Source organism: Harpegnathos saltator, unplaced genomic scaffold, assembly GCF_003227715.2.
Source record: "Harpegnathos saltator strain DR-91 unplaced genomic scaffold, Hsal_v8.6 scaffold261, whole genome shotgun sequence".
NCBI classification, from domain to species: Eukaryota; Metazoa; Arthropoda; class Insecta; order Hymenoptera; family Formicidae; genus Harpegnathos; species Harpegnathos saltator.
Genome location: NW_020230052.1, coordinates 222,630 through 244,087, shown reverse-complemented (window position 1 = coordinate 244,087; position 21,458 = coordinate 222,630). Strand labels below are relative to the sequence as shown.

Here is a 21,458-nt window from a genome sequence, read left to right as displayed (position 1 = left end):
CGGGCACATAAAAGGAAAAACTTAGGAAACTCCGTCGTTATTTCTATTTCTCCTAACGGATCTATTTAGTTTTCGCTTTGTTTCAATCTGGCTTTAACTTTGACCTCTTTCCCTCTCTCTCTCTCTCTCTCTCACTCGTTCTCTCTTTCTCTCCCTTTTCTTTCTCTCTCTTTCTCTCTCTCTCTCTCTCTCTCTCTCTCTCTCTCTCTCTTTTCCCCTTCTCCTTCTTTCTCGCTCATAGTGGCAGTTAGATGTAAAATGTTCGCAGTTCACAGGCATTATAGACAACGTTGATAAAATCTAGCGAAACTAGCTGTGGAGAAAACATTCGAGACAACTCGCCGTCGTGATTCTCCGTGGAAAAGGGGGAGCAAACGTTACCTATACATATTATATTTATACATATACGGTGTAAGTGTAGCATGGGACAGCGATTTTTGCGATCATTAAACGATTATTGTGACGTGCCGTGTATCGGGGCTCACGAATGTTCTCGCTCGAGATACGTTTCTCCGCAGGGGAACCCTTCCATTACCCGTCTATCCCCCCTGTTCTCCTCAAGGGTCGCCGTCCAATTTTGGGAATCTGCGCTTTATTACGGCAATATCAAACATAACGTCGGGACGGCACCGGAATCGCTGGATAGTGTGACGCGGTTTACTTACCGGCTACCGCCGTCTCCGCGTCCCTACTAAGATTCTGACGAGGCGAGGTCTCTTCCCTCAGGACCTCCTTCACCTCCTCGATGTCGGGCATATCGAGGCCGGCGCTCGACACCTTCCTGTGTATCTCTGTCGTCGGCATCCTCTCCGATATGCCGATCGACGCCTTCTCGCCAAGGCTCTCTTCCGCCCTGGGTATCCTCGTGATTAGCCTGCGCTTCTCCTTCAACGATTGGGACTGGGACTGGGACGGGGACTGGGACTGGGACGAGTCCTGCTGCTGCTGCTGCACGTCGCCGCCCTTCCTCTCCTCGTCCAAACTACCCACGCTGGTCGCGTAGCCGCTGCTCTCTCGTCGGGCCTTCCGAAAGATACCCGGTGGCCGCGACCGTATGACTTTCTTCCCGTTCAGGCCCTCCGGCTCCTCAAGGTAGAGCGCGCTGTCCTTGCGGATCTCCTGGATCTCACCGCTGTCGGAACTCTCCTCTGACGACACCCTTGATGGGCCTGCTGGTGCATCCGTCGACGGCTGCGCGCTGGAAGGCAAGACCGTTACCTTCGCCGACGTGGAGTAAGAGGGTGACTCTTCGTCGATCGCACCGCGTCTGCAAAAGAGAGGAAAGAAGCGGCTCTTTAGTCATTTCGCTCGCAGATTCTCATGGATGCTGTGATTTCTGATAATCGTTCGAAACAATTTCCCGGAAAGAGGAAAAACAGCCCTCTCAAGCGGAGAAATTACACGGAAAGGTCGTGCAAGGGAAAATGTCGCAGTTCGTTGGGTTATATGTTGCACGTGTAATTCGATGTTTAAACGTTGGGTGCTTTTACGCTCGCCGGCGGAAATTGCAGCGTCATCTAATTAAAGAGTGATGTAACCTTTTCAGCACACACAGTGACTGAAGTAACTTCCGGTGGTCGCGCGCCCCGCGACATATTTACGTCCCTCTATATAAAGCTCGCGGGATTCTTTTTCTTTTTTTTTTATCAAAGCATTGCCGCCTCATTAATCCGTCGCGTCGTCGCGCCGCGAGCGCGGGGGCACAGTAAATCGGCAAACAAAATGTCAGACAGCTAGTGCGTCGTGGTGTGCCTGGGATTACCGCGTTCGCCGAGATATAATCGACTACGATGTCTGACAGCATAAAATAACACGTAACACCGTCGATACGTGACTAAACTTCTTCAAATGGCGCCGCGCGAATCACTTATAAATAATGTCGACGAGGCGTACGGGGTTTTGCGCGATCCAATGCACGGACGAATGCTCATATGTATATCAATAATAATGACCACGTCAAAATACCGATAAGTCATCCTCTACTTCTCTACCTCCTCTCACTCTTGCCCTCGCAGTCAAGAATAGATAAATCCGGTATCCTTAAGTGTAACCCTTCGTTTGGCAGAAGGATTCACAAAACAACGCCTCTCGCGTATTTCTGTATAAAAATTCCTTCGTAAAGAAATTGTTCCTAAGATACAACAGATTTCGATTGAAATCTCCAAAGGAGGGATAATAGTTTTTTTTTAGGTCTTTTCTAGGATTTTTAAAAAACAATTTTTTTTGTAATGTATAATCATTAGGAATGTCAAAAATAACGAAAAATAACTCACTAATAATTAGATGAGGAAACACTCGATCCAAAATTAATAATATGCAGGATGTCCGAGATCTTTTGGAAACGAAAAATTGTAAAGATTAATCAGATCAAACTGAGAAGAAAAGTTAAGCAGTATTTTGCAAAAATCGCAAAAAAATATTTTGCAAAAATAATTATTAAGTTTCTATGATAATTATAATTATTATATTATTATGATTATGATAATGATTATGTTAATGATTGAAAATGACCACATCTAGAGGCCCTTTTAATTGATAACTTGAAAATTTACGTATTGATTTGCAAAATGATAAAGGATTATTTTTCAGAATAACCTAATCTACAATTATATGACGGCTATTATATCTAGCGATAGATATGAATATATTAAATTTTGAACTCTGAATCTTGAACCTGTCACTAGCTAGCACAATAATCGTCATATAATTGTATAATTAGGTCATTTTAAACAAAAAATCCTTTTCAATCATTATTAGAAGATGTTTAGGAGTCACAATCGTAATGTTTAATATGTTCAATAAAAAAAGAAAACAAAAATTACCAAAACGAAACAAATAATAAAAAACAAACAAAAAACTTGAACCAAAAAAATTAAAAGTGAAAGAAAAAAATTAAAATAAAAAGAAAAAAAAGTTAAAACCTCTATAATGATGATTAATTTTGACTTTGTGGATCGAGTTTTTTCTCATCTAATGATTATTTTTAATATTCCTAATAATCATACGAAATAAGAAGAATTATTTCTTGAAAATTCTGTGGAGACAAAAAAAGGCCTTTATTAACTCTCTTCCTTTGCCTAAAAATTGTTATCTAATTACAATATCGGTCGGAAGTTCTATTTTTATTTCAAATACTGCTGTTGTGTTTAGAATGGAAACAATAGTACTGTGGGACTCGCGCGTCTTTTCAATAATTATCGATATATTTTTATGCTATATTTTTATATCAAACGAGAATTCTCATTTTTACACTTATTACATTTAAGAAGAAAAAGATGTTGATGTAAAATAAAAAATGTGTTTCACACATTTTGTTCAATATAAATATAAAATATAAACCGAAAAATAATTTGGAAAAACACTCTAAACAGAGTAAATATTGGATTTGTTTGGAAAATAAATGTTCACATTATCGAATCCACCTCCGATGAATTTGACCTTGACATGTTATCATGGTCTTGCCCACGAATAACATTTAAAAAGTTTGATGCATCGCTTATTGTTTATTAAACAGTTATTAACAAAAGAAAAATTTGAATAGCATAATAGTTAATTTTAGTATTAAAAGCTATATTTCTTATGTATTAGTATATGTATTAGTACATGTATTAGTACATGTGTAGGGTAAAGGGCTTTGTTACCTGATCTCATCTAACCTAACTTAGTAGACTTAAATTCATTTTTTACAATGTTACAATGTTACAATGTATTCTTTATATGAAAAAATTGAACAATGAAACATACATATTTCTCATATGTCTTTATATTTTTTACGCATATTAGTACATATTAGTACATTCTATTGATAATATATATTAATTTGATGACATAGATTAGGTTAAGTTAGGTTAGATTTCCGTAGTGTGGAACAGCTTTAACCCGTTACTTAACATCCCGTTACTTATATACTGTCTCTATATACAAAATATAGCCTTTAATGCTAAAATTGTTATGCTCTTTCAAGCATTCGTTAATAACTTTTTGATAAATAATTTTTAAGACTAACCTACGTAAATTTCGGAAAATGAGTCCAGGTCCCAATTAAACCCTAAGAAATTTTCTATGTGGGTTCGTATTTGGTTAAAGTGGTCGAGGTATTCCTCAAAGGTATTATACGTAGGCTGAAAAGTTCTCGACCTGACACATATATGGCATTAAAAACTGTCAAACTATAATTGTATTGGAAAGTGGCATCCCTGATATAAACCCATGTAAAATTTTATTCGATCTGTCAAATCATTCGAGTAGTAGCACCAGTTAAAAAAGCTTTGTGCAAGATGGGTGCCGCATTTGCTAACAATTGACCAAAAACACATTCGAATGCATATTTCTCAAGCGTGTTTGGATCGTTTTAAGCAAAATGAAATAGATTTCAAGCGTCGTTTCATAACTGTTGATGAAACTTGGATCCACCACTATACACCAGAGCAAAAAGAATCTTCCGGAATCACACTTTAATGATGGTATGGAATTATTGGAAAAACGTTGGAATAAATGTATTGAAGTCTCAGGAGATTATATTGAAAAATAAAACATATTTCACGGCAAAAGAAATTTTCTTTCATTGTTAGGCCGAGAACTTTTCAGACTGCCCTCGTACATTGAAGGTGAAATATGAAATCTCTGGCTACGGGAATATCAACAGCAACGTATTGATCAATACACTTGTGAATTCTGTGTTATCAAGGGAAATAATTTAATTACCCGACAATGTTTGTACATACTCGTCTATATTACGAGTACACGCTTTCGCGCGGAATGGTGCTTGTACGGATGTCGAGCAGAAAGCAATAATTGTCACAATTATAGTGGAGGCTAAATACGATGAGACGTCAGAGACATGTTATCGATATCTGTCGTGTTAATTTCACAGGGCCACCGGCTCTGTGAATCGAGACGTTCCACACGCGAAATCATGATTGCCGTTAAAGCGATTCGCAATGCGCGCAGCATACACACATGAGATGTATCTATCACAATTCCATACATATTGCGCGAAGCAATCACCCTTGGGACAATAGCTACACGAACACACACAGTGGTGCTTAAATATCGGAGTCGAGAGCAAACAAGAAGCAAGATTCTCGTTAAGGTAGTTGGTCCACAAACCTATCTTTTTTAGAAATCTTTTTAATTTCTATCAGTATTCTATCAGTATATTCTATCAGTATATTAGCGGAAGTACGATCTACGCACACCTATTGAATTATACATAATGAAAAAAAGTTAACCATATCAAAGTCGAGATAATTGAAAGAGAAGTTGCATGTATCACATATCGATGAGACGGATGGTGAAATCACATATTTAATCGTTTGAAGCATGGTGTGGCATATAAGTCACACCTTGTCGAACTGAATAAAAAAATATTTCTTCACTTCTTATTTTTCTGATAGTATGTATTCTAAGGTTTTGGACATCGCTGATTCCGAAAATGAAATCGAAATATCAACATTTTTAAAACTTATATTAATATGGCGGTTCCAATTTTGAAAAAAATAGATTGCATAAAATATATCGTAATTAAGGATTTCGCCCTGATAATATATTCTCAAATTTGTCTTCCGGGGGTTTTCGAGGCTGCTGATTACGAATATGAGATCAGAATTGTAATTTTTTAAAAATACAAGATGCCGGATACAATATGGCGGATCGAAATCGTGAAAATTAGATCGATTCACATCAAACTTTGTATCCGGGGGTTTTAGGGGTGGTTGATTACGAATCTGATGTCGAAATTGAGAAACTCAAAATGACGGACTCAATTCGATTGGAATCAAATTGTAAAAATTAGACCGATTCATATCAGCGATCCCAAAAACCCTCGGATACATAATTTGATGTGATCTTGAATTTCTCAATTTCGACTTCAGATTCGTAATCAGCGGTCCCAGAAATCCTCTGATACAATTTGATGAAAATCGGTTTAATTTTCACAATTTGATTTACCATATTGGGTTCCCCATCTTGAATTTCTCGATTTCAACTTCAGATTTGTAATTAGTGAGCCCAAAACTCTTCGGATACACAATTTGATGTAGATCAGACTAATTTTGAGCATTTCGATCCGCTATCTTGAATTTTGAAAAATTCTAATTTCCGATCTCAGATTCGTATTCAGCAGATTGAAAAATACTTTATAGGGGAGTTCTGTGAAAATTGCATGTGGGGAAAAATGCTTCACAGGGTAAACTCTAATAAGTTACTCTTACTTTTACTTACTCTTTTTTAATAAAAGACAAGAGAACTTGTAAAAAAATATGAAAAGAATAATATTATATGTAAGTCTAATTATGTGCGATGGTTCTACATTATAAATCGTACTTATCAATATCTAATATAAATTTGTCGGGCTTCTTCACTTTAAATTAATCATTCGATTTTTAGAGTACTATTGTGTGTTGCAATCGACTATATTAACCCTCTTGCGGTTCTATTTACTGGCAGAAATTAATATCAAAATGGTTAAATTTTTTCTACGCAGGAAAATATTTACTTTTATGTTTTATAATAGTTTTCGAATGTGCTGATTTCAAATTTGAGGTTGCTGTTACAAGATTCAAAATGGCGGATAAAAAATGGCGGACCTGAAAGTACGTAGTAAATGTTACCCCGAGTCGGACTCGGGTCTAACCGTAAGCTGGTTAAATTGCGTGGAGTTATGTATAAGCATGTGAATGTGTGTGTACAAGCTCGCAGTTTGAAATTTAAATGATATATCGTGGTCAAGATTGTGGCGTTTCCGAGATAAGCTGAGGAAGATAGAATGAGAGAAAGAGAGAGAGAGGGGGAGGAGGAGGGGAAAAGAGGTAAGGAAAGAGAAAAAGAATCATCAACACGTGTAAGATGAATTTAAGTTGCTTTTAATATAAGCAATTTTTTCTTCGCTCGCAAAACTTGTCGCCGCGGGAACCGTACTGTGTTATTTCGTGATAGGCTGCGACATAAATAGGAGTATTTTCTTGCATCGCACAAAGTGCCGACACAAGAGATTTTTAGTCTTCATAAGCCTTATAGATTGTTGAATTCGTCGTCACATGGTTATTTATATTAAATTTTCATCTTCGGATATCCAGAAAATATGCTATATTCAGAAATTTTTTTGAAAAAATTTCGCAACATATTAATTTTGCATAAAAGCCGAATACAGACTAATTTTTAGTCGCTCAAAGATAAAAAGCTCCTTTACAAATCGAATTTCAACGAATTCATCTGGCTCTTAAATAAAGCAAAGGCATATTGTCTTCCGTCTCTTATTTTACTGTCTCTTATTGTCTCTTGTTTACTTGAAAAGTCTGATTTGTGTGAGAATTATACCTATGACTTTTGCAGTTTCTCGCGTATAAATCGTATAAATGTGATCTGCGTACCAGTGATTAACAAAGTCAAACGCGAGACGTACTTGCTTCTCTACAGGAGTTGCATGAACTTTTTTGCAACTGTTATTCAGCGACGATTAAAAAAAAGTGTTGTTTGTGTGATGCAATTTCTATACTATTTCTCTGAGATAGATAGAAAGAGAGAGAGGGAGAGAGAGAGAGAGAGAGAGAGAGAGAGAGAGAGAGATGGGGGGAGGGGGAGAGAGAGGGGGGAGTGGGGTGGAGGGACAAGCTTGCGTTGCACGTCTGTCGCATTTTTACGAGCGCAAAAGCCGTCTAATCGAAAATGCCGATAATACGGCAGTCCATTTTTCATTCTTAGTACGATGGAATGATGGAAGGTGTAACATTATACTTCGCTGCACGCGAAGTGCCGTTTGCAGTCGCCCGACCTGATGCGGGATTGAAGTGCAATTCATCATGAAGCCGATCCTCGGTATGCGGATCAATTGTACGCTTCGAACTAGGCCAATGAGTGCAACCGCGAGATGCGAGGTCTGCATTCGCCAATCGAGCAAAGTCTTATCGAGCTCGAAATGCGCCCTTTAGTGACGGAAGTCGCTTAAAGGCGTTTTCCGATGCAGGAAAATTTAATTCTACCGGCTGTTATTAGTAAGGTTGCGCGATATAATGAAAAGAATATATATAATGAAGTAATAACGAGTAGATCTAAATGAAACAGTATCCTCGGGAAGCTCGATATTAAACTGTCCATCGGAATTAAGTTCGGTTTAACGAAGAAGAATTCAACGAAGAATCAAATTTTGGTGTAATTTTATCTTCCGCTCTCACACTATTTCATAAGTCTATCCTGTATGTCTTGGCTGATGCAATTGGAGCTTTTAAGCTTCTTAGATCCAGAAACAAGATACTGGAATCCTAAAAGTTTATTTCTTTTACCGTACACTTCCTGCATCCTCCCTTTCTGTTTTAATGGTACCTGCAGATATAAATTACTTACATTTCCTGTTAAAGTCATAATTATTTATAGATTTGTAGTCGTAGACCGTTATTCTACTCACATTTCATATCACAAATTAATATTTTTTGTATGAAATCAGCAGAGTTTGGAAAGTTTACTTTTGGAAAGAAACGCGTTACTTGTAACTCATTGAAAAAAATAAGTCCTTATCGTGATCGCTACTCAAAAAATAAAGAATCGTTACAAATTCGTTAATTTATTCACCAAGTTTTGCAGCTCGTTTATTTAGGATTCTCCTAACTTCACGCATATATTAGGTAACCTAAACATTTCTGTCGCTTCTCTTGAGGTGTAAATAATCTTTTACTTCTTTTCTATTTTGCGTAAATGAAGTCAGATTATATCATCACTCACTTGAAACTCTTTAGCAAGCATCTGGCATGTCAAATTTAAATTCATCTCAATCATTGTTCTTAATTCATCAGTATCTAAATTTGATGGTCTTCCTGACATGGCTTTGTCTTCTCAGGATTCATCTCCTGAAGCAAATATTTTAAACTATCTCTGAGCGATTCTCGAGCTATTATCGCATCCTCTCCAAATGCGGTACAAATTTTTCTAGAAGCCTCGGCAGCGTTAGTTTCAAGTTTGAGTTCGTAAAGCAAACACACACAAATAACACTATTTGACACAGACATTTTAAAAGCTTGGAACATCACTTTAAATTGATATTAACGGTTCGAAACGTTATGAATGGATGAACAAAAATAAAAAAATTTATTACTCAGTTACCAAACAGTAGATAATGAGTTATCATATATAAGATCAACATATAGGTCAATATGACGGGTTGCCTGCCCCTATTCGGACGATAATGCAGAAGTTGCCGAAAAAGTCACTCGTTGACTTTGTTGTTGATAATGATATATGCAATGCTTCCAGTTATGACGAGTGTAACTAACTTTGCACCGTGATCGTTATGACAGTTTATCGGCCGTTTATATTGTTTATATAATCGGCCGTTTATATAATAACAGGAGTTAAACCTCATTGAATTAAAAAAATGTATAAAAACGTGAAACTGAGAAATAAACATTACAGATTTAAGCAGAATAAATGAGAGCAATAGTTAAGGAGATAAATAATACAACATATTTTCTTGTTTCATATAATTTCTTCATTTCTTTCTTGCATTGAAAGTTCTTTCTTGCATTGAAGTTCGATAGGAATTGGAGATTAGAAAGAACAATATAGAAATATTAGAAGTCTTATATAAGGTGTTTGAAAGCTTATCATACAGACGAAAGTTGGAGATGGATTGGGTGTAGCCGAGAAGAAAAATCATGTACCTTAATATCAAATTGGCAATAGTTATCGAGTTATTAATTGAAACATGTGAGCCAATGAGCGCGTAGAGAGCGCTGGGCGGCCGCCTCTTATCGCTTGCGCTCACTCGCTCGTCGTTTGTGCTCGCTCGCTCCTCGTCGCGCGCGCTCGCTTCTTGTCGCTTACGATTGCCCTTCGCCGCTCGCGCTCGCCTATCGACGCTCGTTGACTCCGCCTATATCAAATGTCTACGTGCTTACTGCGGCCGCCCAGCGCTCTCTACGCGTTCATTAGCTCACACGTTTCAATTAATAACTCGATAACTGTTGCAAATTTGACATTATGGTACATGACTTTTTTTCTCGGCTACACCCAATCTATCTCCAACTTTCGTCTGTATGATAAGCTTTCAAACACCCTGTATACTTTATTTCATTTATGTTTCTACAAAAGATCGCTTTTGATCGACAACTATCAAGTCCCATTTTCGATAAAAGAGGCTTCAAGATATAAGACTACGATGTATCAAAAATATGTCGCTTGATAGTTGTCGTCAATTAAGTTGCAACCAATATCTATACTGTATTTCTGTGGTGGATTCATGTCTTTGCAGAAGTGATCTTTTACGGTTATTCGAACTAAAGCCGGTATTCATAGTCGGATTTTTTATTTAAGACCACCTTAAGTTCATCTTCAGATGCTGTATAAATTATTTCATTGGCTACGAGGTATCTGAAAGTGAATTTAAGACGATTTTAAATATAAAACTTGACTAAATACCGGCCTAAAATTCACGCACGTGTGACAAAATTTTTGGTTACCTGATATTACAAATGTACAAAATATATTGTATTATTTATCTCCTTAATTATTATTCTTATTTACTCTGCTTCACAGAGCATGCGATTAAATCCGTAATGTTTATGTTTATTTATAATATGTATGAAATTTCTTGGTTCTACTTTTTTAAACATCTTTTTTAACTTAGTAAGGCTCGACTCCTGTCATAAACAGTCGATAAATTGTCATAATGATCACTATGCAAAATTAGTTGCACTCGTCATAACTGGGAGCACTGCAAATATCATTATTAACAAAATCAACGAGTGACTTTTTCGGCAACCTCTATATTATCGCCCGAATAGGGGCAGGCAACCCGTCATACTGACCTATATTGATGTTATACCCTCTACCCTCTACATAAATGGTTATTCGAACTAAGAGTCACGCGCGAGTGATGGAACTTTTTTGATTACCTGATATTCCGAATGTAAAAATTAACGACAGAAGTGTCGATTATATTCGTCATCGTTACTGTTATTAATAAAAAAAAATTACGTCAATACCAAGTTGTTATAGAAAAAAAGTAAATTATACTGCTGATACTAAGCGTTACAAGTAACGTGAGACTTCTCAATCCTGGAAAGCAGTACGTAGTAATGTAAATAATCATAAATTTATAAAGTAACGATCATTTGTCAATTAATAACAGACGACGAAAATCGAATTAATATTTGGACGGTGGTTCACTCTGAGGGAAGGAGATTATATATCGCAATGTGGCCGAAGTTGTTTCGAAATTGCGGCAATTAGTTGTTTGCTCGCGAGATCGGATTCCACTTGGAAATGTGTATGCGTGTGTTGGATATTCTTTGATAATTTGCGCGTTGAGAGTCAATTGCGCGTAACATCACTTATAAATACGCTGAATAAAGAAGAGGGGGGGGGGGGGAGGGCGAGTTTCCTGCAAATCCATTAAACTATTCTCACATTTGCATTCGTTCATTATGAGCTATGTACACACATATGTAGTCCAGAACTTTCTTTTTATTTACAATCGTAAAGCTAAGAAATAATTCACCCAGCTGGAGTGCATTGTTTTGCAATATAGTTCCAAGAACCTGATTGACAGTAAATTACATGATATATTACAGTTATTATCGCTGCAGTTTTAAATGTTTCATTAGTTCAGATGGAAAGGAAGTTCACTAATTCCTACAGCAAATCGGTAGATTTAATCCTCTGTGAACGTTTCTGTTTTCCAATGATGAGGGAAAGGCGAGATGACAAGCAATTCCGGTGGCTGACAAAATATTGTTCGTACTTCTTGGCTGCCACTGTTTTTCTTCAGCAACAATATTCATTTGCAAGTGCTGGATAGACAGTTGGCGTTTCGACTAATCTTCCATTCCATTTCCATTTCCCAATTGTGTTCCCGCATTGTGTTCAGATGTTTTCTTTGTCTTTTGACATGCATTTTTCAAAGAAGTTCGACATCATGTCATGACAAGATATTTCGTGAAGTTGAAGTAAGGAACCACTCGCCAATTAATGGTGATCGGCGGCACGCAGCCTTTTTTGAAATGAGATTAATATGTTGAAGCTTGTTTTCGTTTAGCTTTATGCGCCATTGTTTGATTCGATATATTAGGTGTGTGCATTAATTCGGTCCATCTGGCGGTCAATTGCTGTACTATGTAATTTTCTAACTTCTAATGTCTGCAAAAGGCTTTACTTTTTAGTTTTGATATCTGGCAATAATATTCAGTTGATAAACGTTTGGGTTTGTAACAATAACATCGTGTTTATCTGATTCGAAAATGTCGAAATTCGAGTCAAAAAAGCATCATTTCCGGGAAGTTCTCATTTTCTGTTTTCATTTGAAGAAAATAGCCGCTGGAGCTCATCGAATGCTCGTAGAAGCTTATGGTGAAAGTGCTCCCACCGATAAATCATGCAGAGAATGGTTTCGACGTTTCAAAAGTAATGATTTCAGTGTCGATGACAAATCTCGTTCAGGTCAGCCGAAAAAGTTTGAGGACGAGGAATGGCAGGCGCTAATCGATGAAGATCCGTGTTAATCGCAACATGAGCTCGCGCAATTGTTGAATGTTAATCGACCAATAATTTCTGTGCATTTGGCAGCCATGGGAAAGATTTACAAAGAAGGAAGATAGGTGCCATACGAATTGAAAGAAAGAGACATCGAGAGGCGAAAAGCCATGTCTGAAATCTTGCTTGCCAGGCAAAAAAGAAAAGGTTTTTTGCATCGTATTGTAATTGGAGACGAAAAGTGGATATATTTCGATAATCCCAAACGAAAGAAATCCATTAGCGACCCAGGAAAATCATCCACATCGATACCAAAGCGGAATATTCACGGCAAGAAAGTAATGCTCTGTATATGGTGGGACCAGAAGGGTGTAGTGTATCATGAACTATTAAAACAGAGCCAAACCATCACTGCCGAACTTTACCAACAATTAATCCGTTCGACATTGCAACAACGCATTGAAAAATAAGCGGCCGGAATATGTAAAGAGACACGACAAAGTGATCTTCCAGCACGATAACGCTCGGCCACATGTTGGAAAGATTGTGAAGGCCAACTTGGAAGCACTTGACTGGGACGTTTTACCTCACCTACCGTATTCACCAGACATTGCTCCATCCGATTATCACTTGTTCAGATCAATGGCACATGGGCTTTTGGACCAGCATTTCAACAATTATGAAGAAATAGAGAAATGGCTCATGAATGGATCGCTTCGAAGGACGAGTCGTTTGTCCGTTATAGAATGCAACAACTGCCAGACAGATGGAAAAAAATAATAGCAAGCGATGACAAATATTTTGATTAGTGTACGAGGGCGGTCCGATAAGTACTTAGCCTCACCGCCCGATGGCACCACTATCGCAAGTGAAATTTACTATCGTGTAGTACATTCTCGTAGACGGCTACTGTCGAAATTTCAGCCGAATCGGACTCGTAGTTTTGTTTTGACCGCGTGTGGAAGCGGGCGTTAGAATCCGCGGATTTTAGAAAAGCAGTCCGCGGATTTTAGAAAAATAGAAAAAGAGCAATATCGGTCGGTGATTCGATTCTTGTTTTTGGAAGGGAAATCGCGCAGCGAAATCAAAGAGCGCTTGGATGCTGTGTACGGTGACTCTTCTCCTTCGATGGCGACCGTCAAAAATTGGTTTAACGAGTTTCAACGTGGTCGCACGTCGGTTTTTGATGAGCCACGCCCAGGTGCCCCGAAAACGGCTACCACGGAGGATAACATGACAAAAATCCACGATCTCGTATTGGCAGACCGCCGATTGAAGGTGCGCGAGATAGCTGAGACAGTAGGCATCTCAAAAGACCGCGTGGGTCATGTCCTGCATGAAATTTTGGGCATGAGAAAGCTGTCGGCGCGATGAGTGTCGCGTTTGCTCACTCCGGACAACAAGCGCAACCGTGAGACCACTTCAGAGCAGTGTTTGACGCTGTTTAAGCGCAATCCGAAGGAGTTTCTGCATCGTTTCGTGACCGTCGACGAAACATGGATCCACTGGTACACACCAGAGACCAAGGAACAGTCGAAACAGTGGACTTCACCCGGCGAACGTGCTCCGAAGAAGGCGAAGACTGTCCTATCGGCCGGAAAGGTGATGGCCATCGTTTTCTGGGATTCACAAGGTGTGATCTACATCGACTACCTGGAGAAGGGCAAAACGGTCACAGGGCTGTACTATGTCAAATTATTGGGCCGATTCGACGCCGAATTGCAGAAAAAACGGCCCCATTTGGCGAAGAAAAAAGTGCTCTTCCACCATGACAACGCACCGGCTCACACCTCCGCCCTCGCCACGGTCAAATTGGTCGAATTGGGCTACGAACTGCTGCCCTATCCACCGTATTCTCCAGATTTGGCCCCGTGCGACTTCTTTTTGTTTCCAAACTTGAAAAAGTCACTCGTCGGGCAGAAATTTGAGTCGAATGAGGAGGTCATCGCCGCCACGGAGGCCTACTTTGCAGACCTCGAGAAAACGTATTTTTCAGACGGGTTAAAGAAGTTGGAGCATCGCTGGGTCAAGTGTATCGAGCTAAAAGGAGACTATGTTGAGAAATAAATCGCCACTTTTCCAAAATTTTCGTTTTTCTTTTGTAGGCTAAGTACTTATCGGACCACCTTCGTACTTTTTCATGTTTTTTCATACTAAAGTCCTTCTTGGGAGAAAAAAACGGATCGAATTAATTCATACACCTAATAGATAGACTATTTAAAATTTTAAAATTCTCACTTCAAATTTATATATACACGTTCGTATCTCAACGATACGAAGCGTGTTAACTAAGCTTCAAATCATTCTTCAATTCAATTTTTATAGTACTCTATCATAGACAAAAGAAATGTTTATATCTCGGAAAGGAAGAGTTTCCGGACTTATGTTTATGTGACCTTTTTTCATCGTTAGGAAAAGTAGAATACGGTACTGAAATTTGGTCACCTTTTTCGGGGTCACTCTGCATATAATCAGTGAGCCCGAAAATACTTAAGATACCACATATCAAAAAATTTCATCGAGAGATGAAATATATGACTCCAAGGGTTATCGCGTTTGTTGTAGTGAAGAGATTGCCATTGCTAGTTACCAAAATCGTGGTATCATCAGCAAATATTACAATTCTCTCACTTCCTGGGATGTCAGTAGTGTGGAGGAAGTGGTCCAACGGTCTCAGGACATTTGTGTCTTATGGAACACTAGTCGCAAGGTTCTCTGGAAGTTTCAATATATATTTTCGTATCGCACCCAATAATCTTAAAGATACGTTTTCGTATCACACAACGATCTTAAAGCTATGGCTTCTGTAGTTGACTTAGGTAGCATTCTTCCCAGCTTGTATTATAGAGCTTCATACCAAATGTTGTTGAATGCCAGTGATATGTTCAGGAACACGGCACAGCACATTTTCCTGTCTTTCAGCGTTGTTTCAATATTGTCAGTTATGTGGTGAATTTGATCGATAGTGGAATGCTTGTCGTGAAGTTCAAATTGATATCTAAGAAAATGGTTTTCTTGAATAATTAATTTCAGTCTTTTCATTATCAGTCTTTCCGAGACTTCGGACAGGACTCGAAGCAGTGATATCTCCAATGACTTCCCCAAGGATTTGCCAAGTTTATAATCACTCCAGCAATCTTCTACTGTCTAGGGACATACTTTAATCGCAAGGATGCATTGAATAAGTGAGACATTTTTTCATAGTTTTTTCAGGAGATACTTCTTTTAGCGTTCTTCTAGCATAGATAGTAACTATATCAAAGCCAGGAACTTTCTTAGAACTGGGATATTTTATTTCTTTTTCAATTTCTTTGAGAAAGATAAGTTTGATAGAAATATCGTCGCTATTATCTTCAATAGTCAGTATACTATCAGTAGCAATGACAACATGAGGTTCGAACATGCGTTTCAAGCGATCAACATAAAGATCTGTTTTTTCTTGATTGTTTCTGGCCCATAATCCATTTTGTTTTCTAACAGGTGGAGCATTGATAATTTAGTTTCTTAATATGTTTTGTCGTTTTCCAAAGGGAATAGTTGATGTCTTTTTCAGCTGTTAGTTCTTGAAGATATCCAGCTATTTCTTGATATTTTATTTCATAAATAAGCCGCTTTAATTTTTTATTTGATCCATGAAGAAGTGTTTGCGATTAGGACCGCGTGATATTTGCAGATTTCTTCACGGTTTTTTTTTTCTCTTAATATTCCTTCAATTTCAAGAGAATACTTGTGTCGGCTGTTTTTAATACCGGGGGTATTCTTTTTGGCTGCTGGCTGGAGTTGCTCAGTAAACAGTTCATTGCTCAGTAGTTTGTATTATTCTCGATATGATTATGTGTTTTAAATGAGACGCTGAATGAAACATTGATGCTTCCTTCAAGATTATTCGAATTTCAAGATTATTTGAATAGCCATTCCAATCCGTTTTCTTATTAGTCACGAAAGGCATCTTGCATATGATTGTGTCGCTAAGGATTGTGTCGCAAAATAATCGATATGTGATTTGAGAACTGAGGTCCAGACAAATTTCAACTTTAATATAATTTATTTACAATCTCCTGACGATAAAGAACTCGATCATGTCAGCGTGTTTATTGTTGTCAGTGGGCTATTAGTTGGGGCTGTCGCTCGATAATAACTCACAGCCGAAAGAACTTTTAATACGAAGCAGTTCTCCTTTCTTTATTAAAGTAAATCTGCTATAACAATGCACGTGTTTTGCATCTAAGTCTCCACCTGAAGGAGATTTTCCCAAGGTCTGAAGAAACTTAATATATGCGGGAGCAAGTACGAAAATCTCAAATACGCCCCTGAGAGCAAGACGTGGAAGAGGGAGAACAACATGGAGGAGTAGGCCCAGAGAGACGACAACAAGAAGACGTGTGAGAGAAAGACTAACCTGAAGTGAACTACTCGTGTAATCATATTGCTTATAATAAACAATTATTCGTAGACAAAATTCCTACACATATGCACTTTGCTTGATGTTATATCTTGGCGGATTGTAAATGGCTGAAATTGCAAATTTAGATCTCTTGCAGTAACTCTATAATTATAAAAGTTTGGGTACTTTCTAATGAAAATTTATGTTCGTCGTGATGTTTATTGTCTTCGAATTGCAGTAGCAACATTATTAGAGGGGTAGAAAATATGAGAATATGAGAAGATTTTACTGCATTACTTTTTTCAAAAAAAATCTGCAGCTGAAGCACATAGAATTCTTGTGGAGACTTACGGCGACCATGCTCTGTCGGAAACAACATGCAGAGATTGGTTTAGACGCTATAAAAATAATAATTTTGATGTTGAAGGTAAAGAATGCTCTGGCGCACCGAAAAAGTTTGAAGACGAAGAATTGGAAGCATTACTCGATAAAGACCCATGTCAGACGCAAAATGAACTCGCAGAATCATTAGGAGTTGATCACACAACAGTTGCCAAACGTTTACAAGCATTAGTAATGATTCAAAAGCAAGGAAATTGGGTGTTGTACGAATTGAAGCCGAGAGATGTCGAACGGCGTTTTTTCACGTGTGAACAGCTGCTCCAACGGCAGAAAAGGAAAGGTTTTTGGCATCGTATCGTGACTGGCGATGAAAAGTGGATACACTACGATAACCTGAAGCGTAGGAAATCGTGGGGTAAGCCCGGTCATGCATCAACATCTACGGCAAAGCCGAATATCTATGGTCCCAAGCTCATGCTCTGTATTTGGTGGGATCAGCTCGGTGTAGTATATTATGAGCTCCTCAAACCTAACGAAACCATCACGGAAGATCGCTATCGACTACAATTGATGTGTTTGAGCCGAGCATTGAAGGAAAAATGGCCGCAATACGAGAAGAGACAAAGTAATTTTGCAGCATGACAATGCTCGGCCACATGTTGCAAAACCGGTCAAAACATACTTGGAAACTCAAATGGGAAGTCCTACCCCACCCGCCGTATTCACCGGACATTGCTCCTTCCGATTACCACTTGTTCCGATCGATGACTCATGGCCTGGCTGAACAGCACTTCTATTCTTATGAAGATGCCAAAAAATGGGTCGATTCGTGGATAACCTCAAAAGATGAGTCGTTCTTTCGACATGGTATTCGTATGCTACCAAAAAAATGGGAGAAAGTAGTAGCTAGCGATGGATAATACTTTCAATGACATGTTCTTTACTAATTTTTTTAAATAAAGCATTCATTTTCACGAAAAAACAGCGAGTACTTATTCAAGTCCCCAATATATATTTTTTCCATTGACTTCGTATTATCAAAGGACATCATGAAAAACCTAAGATTAACTTGAGTCTTAATCATCTTCTTCTCATCATCTGGATTCTTTTTTTTAACTCAATCTTAGGGACATTGGTCACTGAGATAATGTTGAAATCTTTAATCTTGAAACCTTTAATCTCCAGTTTTTGAATAATAGCTTTAAGATCAGTAGATGGAGCTAGTCCTCTTGCTGTCGCTTTGAAAGGACGTGAAAGAATGTTATTATTAGTGAATGTCATTCTGTTTGCTGCTCTGCTTCTTTTTTTTTATTCAATCTTTTAGTGACTATGCAATATTCTTCACCGTTTAAGTAGGTCTTCAGATTGTTGGATGGAAAAGTTGAGATTTTCCTTTCAAATTTTAATTTTTTTTCTGTCTATCTGCAACTTTATTGATGTCATTTAGTTCATTAATGTAGAGTAGAGCAGGAACAATTCTTTAATGAATTGTTAATGAATTTCTTGTTAAAAATTTGATGTTGCTGAGAAGGATTAGGTTTCGATGAAGTGACGAGTTGGGTAGAGAGAAAGAGAGAGAGAGAGAGAGAGAGAGAGAGAGAGAGAGAGAGAGAGAGAGAGAGAGAGAGAGAGAGAGAGAGAGAGAGAGAGGAGAGGGAGGGAGGGAGAGGGAGAGGGAGGGAGGAGAGGGAGGGAGGGAGAGGGAGGGAGAGAGAGGAGGGAGGAGAGGAGAGGGAGGGGAGAGAGAGGGGGGGAGAGAGAGAGAGGGAGAGAGAGGGAGGAGAGAGGAGAGAGAGAGAGAGAGAGAGAGAGAGAGAGAGAGAGAGAGAGAGAGAGAGAGAGTTTTCCTCTTTTTTATTCATCTAGATTGCATCATCCAGTTATGTTGTCTTTCTGAAATTTCAGTTTTCTTCCTCTGTGAAGTAGCGAATTTTTCTTCATCCGTATGGGCTAAGATTCCTCCCGCTTGTCCAGCAAGTCGTTCTTCAAAGAATTTGCTTTTATTATGCAATGCATGACTTTTTTCAACTTGCTTAAGTTGTTTCCCGATTTGTTCCTGATTACTGTTAACGTCTTTATTTCGACAGTTCTAAAGCTTCAACAAGCAGCAGCTTTCTTTTTGTAGTATTCCAGTTCCTCATTGTTACATCTTTGAGCTTTTGACATTATCGAACGTAACAATTTGCTATGTTCACTTTCCTTGACTTAGAGTACAGCTGTTTCCACGAGTTCGGGGGCTAAAGGTCAACACTCATGGAGTCCTCTACAGGTGCAAGACTTGCATACTCGAAGAGGTCGCCAGGTATCTTCGTGACTCCGTTCTTGACACTGTGTCCCAGTGCCACTCATCCCTCGGCACTCATCCCTCGCTTTATACCTTGGATTGGGAGGCTGATGCGACGGTAAACCGCAGAGTGCTGGAGTCGTCACATCCCTATACTAGAATTAAGAACTGCGCCATAATCTCTTTCAAAAGTGCTCCTTCAATTATAACCCTGACATTTGAATATCAACCAGCTGATATAATGAATGGCTGCTTTCATTATCGACGGGAATCCGACGTCGTGGAATGAATAGTTTATCGACAAATGGCCCTGCACTTGGAACTTCGTGAACGATTTTCAAGACTTCCATAATGACTCTTCATCTGAAAACTCATTTTCATCGGGTCAGTTCAAACTATTCAACCGTGTTTAATTGCCACGTGATTGATCGTCAGGCTGAATTTACGCGCAAATTCCACTAAATTGGATTAATCTAGCGTATTATTTTATTCGTGATATCTTCATTAATAAATGAATGCTATATTTTTTTAATCAAGGAAATATTAACATTTTCTTTTGTAAAGTTTATATCGTGTTGGTTGCACGGAATTACAAATGCTATTACAAATAAAAAAGACGTAACAATGAATTGGAATGTTGCTTGGAAATGATACAAAAATTCAAGATTTAAATCCTTGAACTATCATTTACGTAAATGACATGTATGTAAATATTTGTCTGATTTTTGAGTTATACATACCAAACATGCGTTTTCTCCCTTCAGAAAAATTTCAAAGAACACTTCTGTACTTTTACAATTACATTTAAAATCTTAAGAATGTACGAAAAAGTTTGCAGAAAGATTTCTACATATTTACTTATTCTGTTAAATATAATAAAATAAAGCAGCACATATTTATATAATGCGTGTTTACACGTACAATAAATATGAAATATGAAAAGGATAATATGATCGTGTCAGCATTTATCAGACATGACGTTTCGACGATTACCTCTACGTTATCGACACTTTTGGAATTTGTCATCCATTTTGACATCTTCTGAAGGATTATTTTGCATGGAAAATCACTTTCATTATGCAAAAGCACTTATAATTCTGTGCAACCAATATGATGTAAACTTCGCAGAAAAAAAGCATAGTTGTCGGTAAAATCTTCAATATGGCATCTCCCCTTAATTTATTTGTTAGTCTTAATATCATATGAATGATATTTTGCTGTTTTCACCATAGATATTTATTTAAATAAATATTTGATTAAACTCTAATCAACGGTAAATCAAACGTCCAGCATAAACAAATGACAAGGCTCTTGCGAAAACTCATGTTTCTCACGCAGATACGGCGTTGTGACAATTTTAACGCATTAAAGCTCGTTGGTCTTTCTCAACCGCTTGATCGTCTCACGACAGACTGCGGTAGTCGGCGACTATCGTGAACTCAACGCAATTTCTACGACCGTAAAAATGTATTTACAAGCCAACGTGTAAGAAATACGCAACGTCGAAAGAAAAACTAGCCTTCACTGATAGACGCTTACACGCGCGCGGAGATGCGCGTCATCCAAAGAATTCGTATCATTATGCGTAAGGCTGCGTGAGGTATACATGAGTAGAGTACTTGTTTAGCATGTACACGATTGCGAAGCGCGCGTGAGAGAAGAAAAAACAATATTCGTGATTGCAAAGAATTCTGCAAGAATTCTAGCGCCCTGACTTTTGTTAATTTGATGATTTTTAAATTTTCAAAGGTCGATAAGTAAACAAAAGTTAGGGCACTATTGTAACAATATATTCTTGAGACCAAATAGAATAAAAAAGTCTAGTATTATTTTTTCTTCCGACAAATTAGTCAGATATCGCAAGTTAAATGTAGAAAAAGTTACCGTTTCCCTTAAATATCTAAAAAAAATATTAGGTAAATAAAAAAATGTTTTGAACAAAAATTATTAAAAACAATTTGTAAAAAAGATATAATAAAAAATTCGGGT

General features: G+C 38.0%; 1 protein-coding gene across 1 annotated transcript in view; it reads right to left on the bottom strand.

Moving 5' to 3' along the window:
- The window catches only part of LOC105189488 (mitogen-activated protein kinase kinase kinase 3), a 285,702-nt gene that overhangs the window by 86,156 nt on the left and 178,088 nt on the right, over positions 1–21,458 (bottom strand). The window contains exon 4 of the mRNA XM_025299321.1: positions 666–1,267. Within this exon, the coding sequence (XP_025155106.1) occupies positions 666–1,267 (602 nt within the window). The remainder of the gene's footprint in view (positions 1–665; positions 1,268–21,458) is intronic.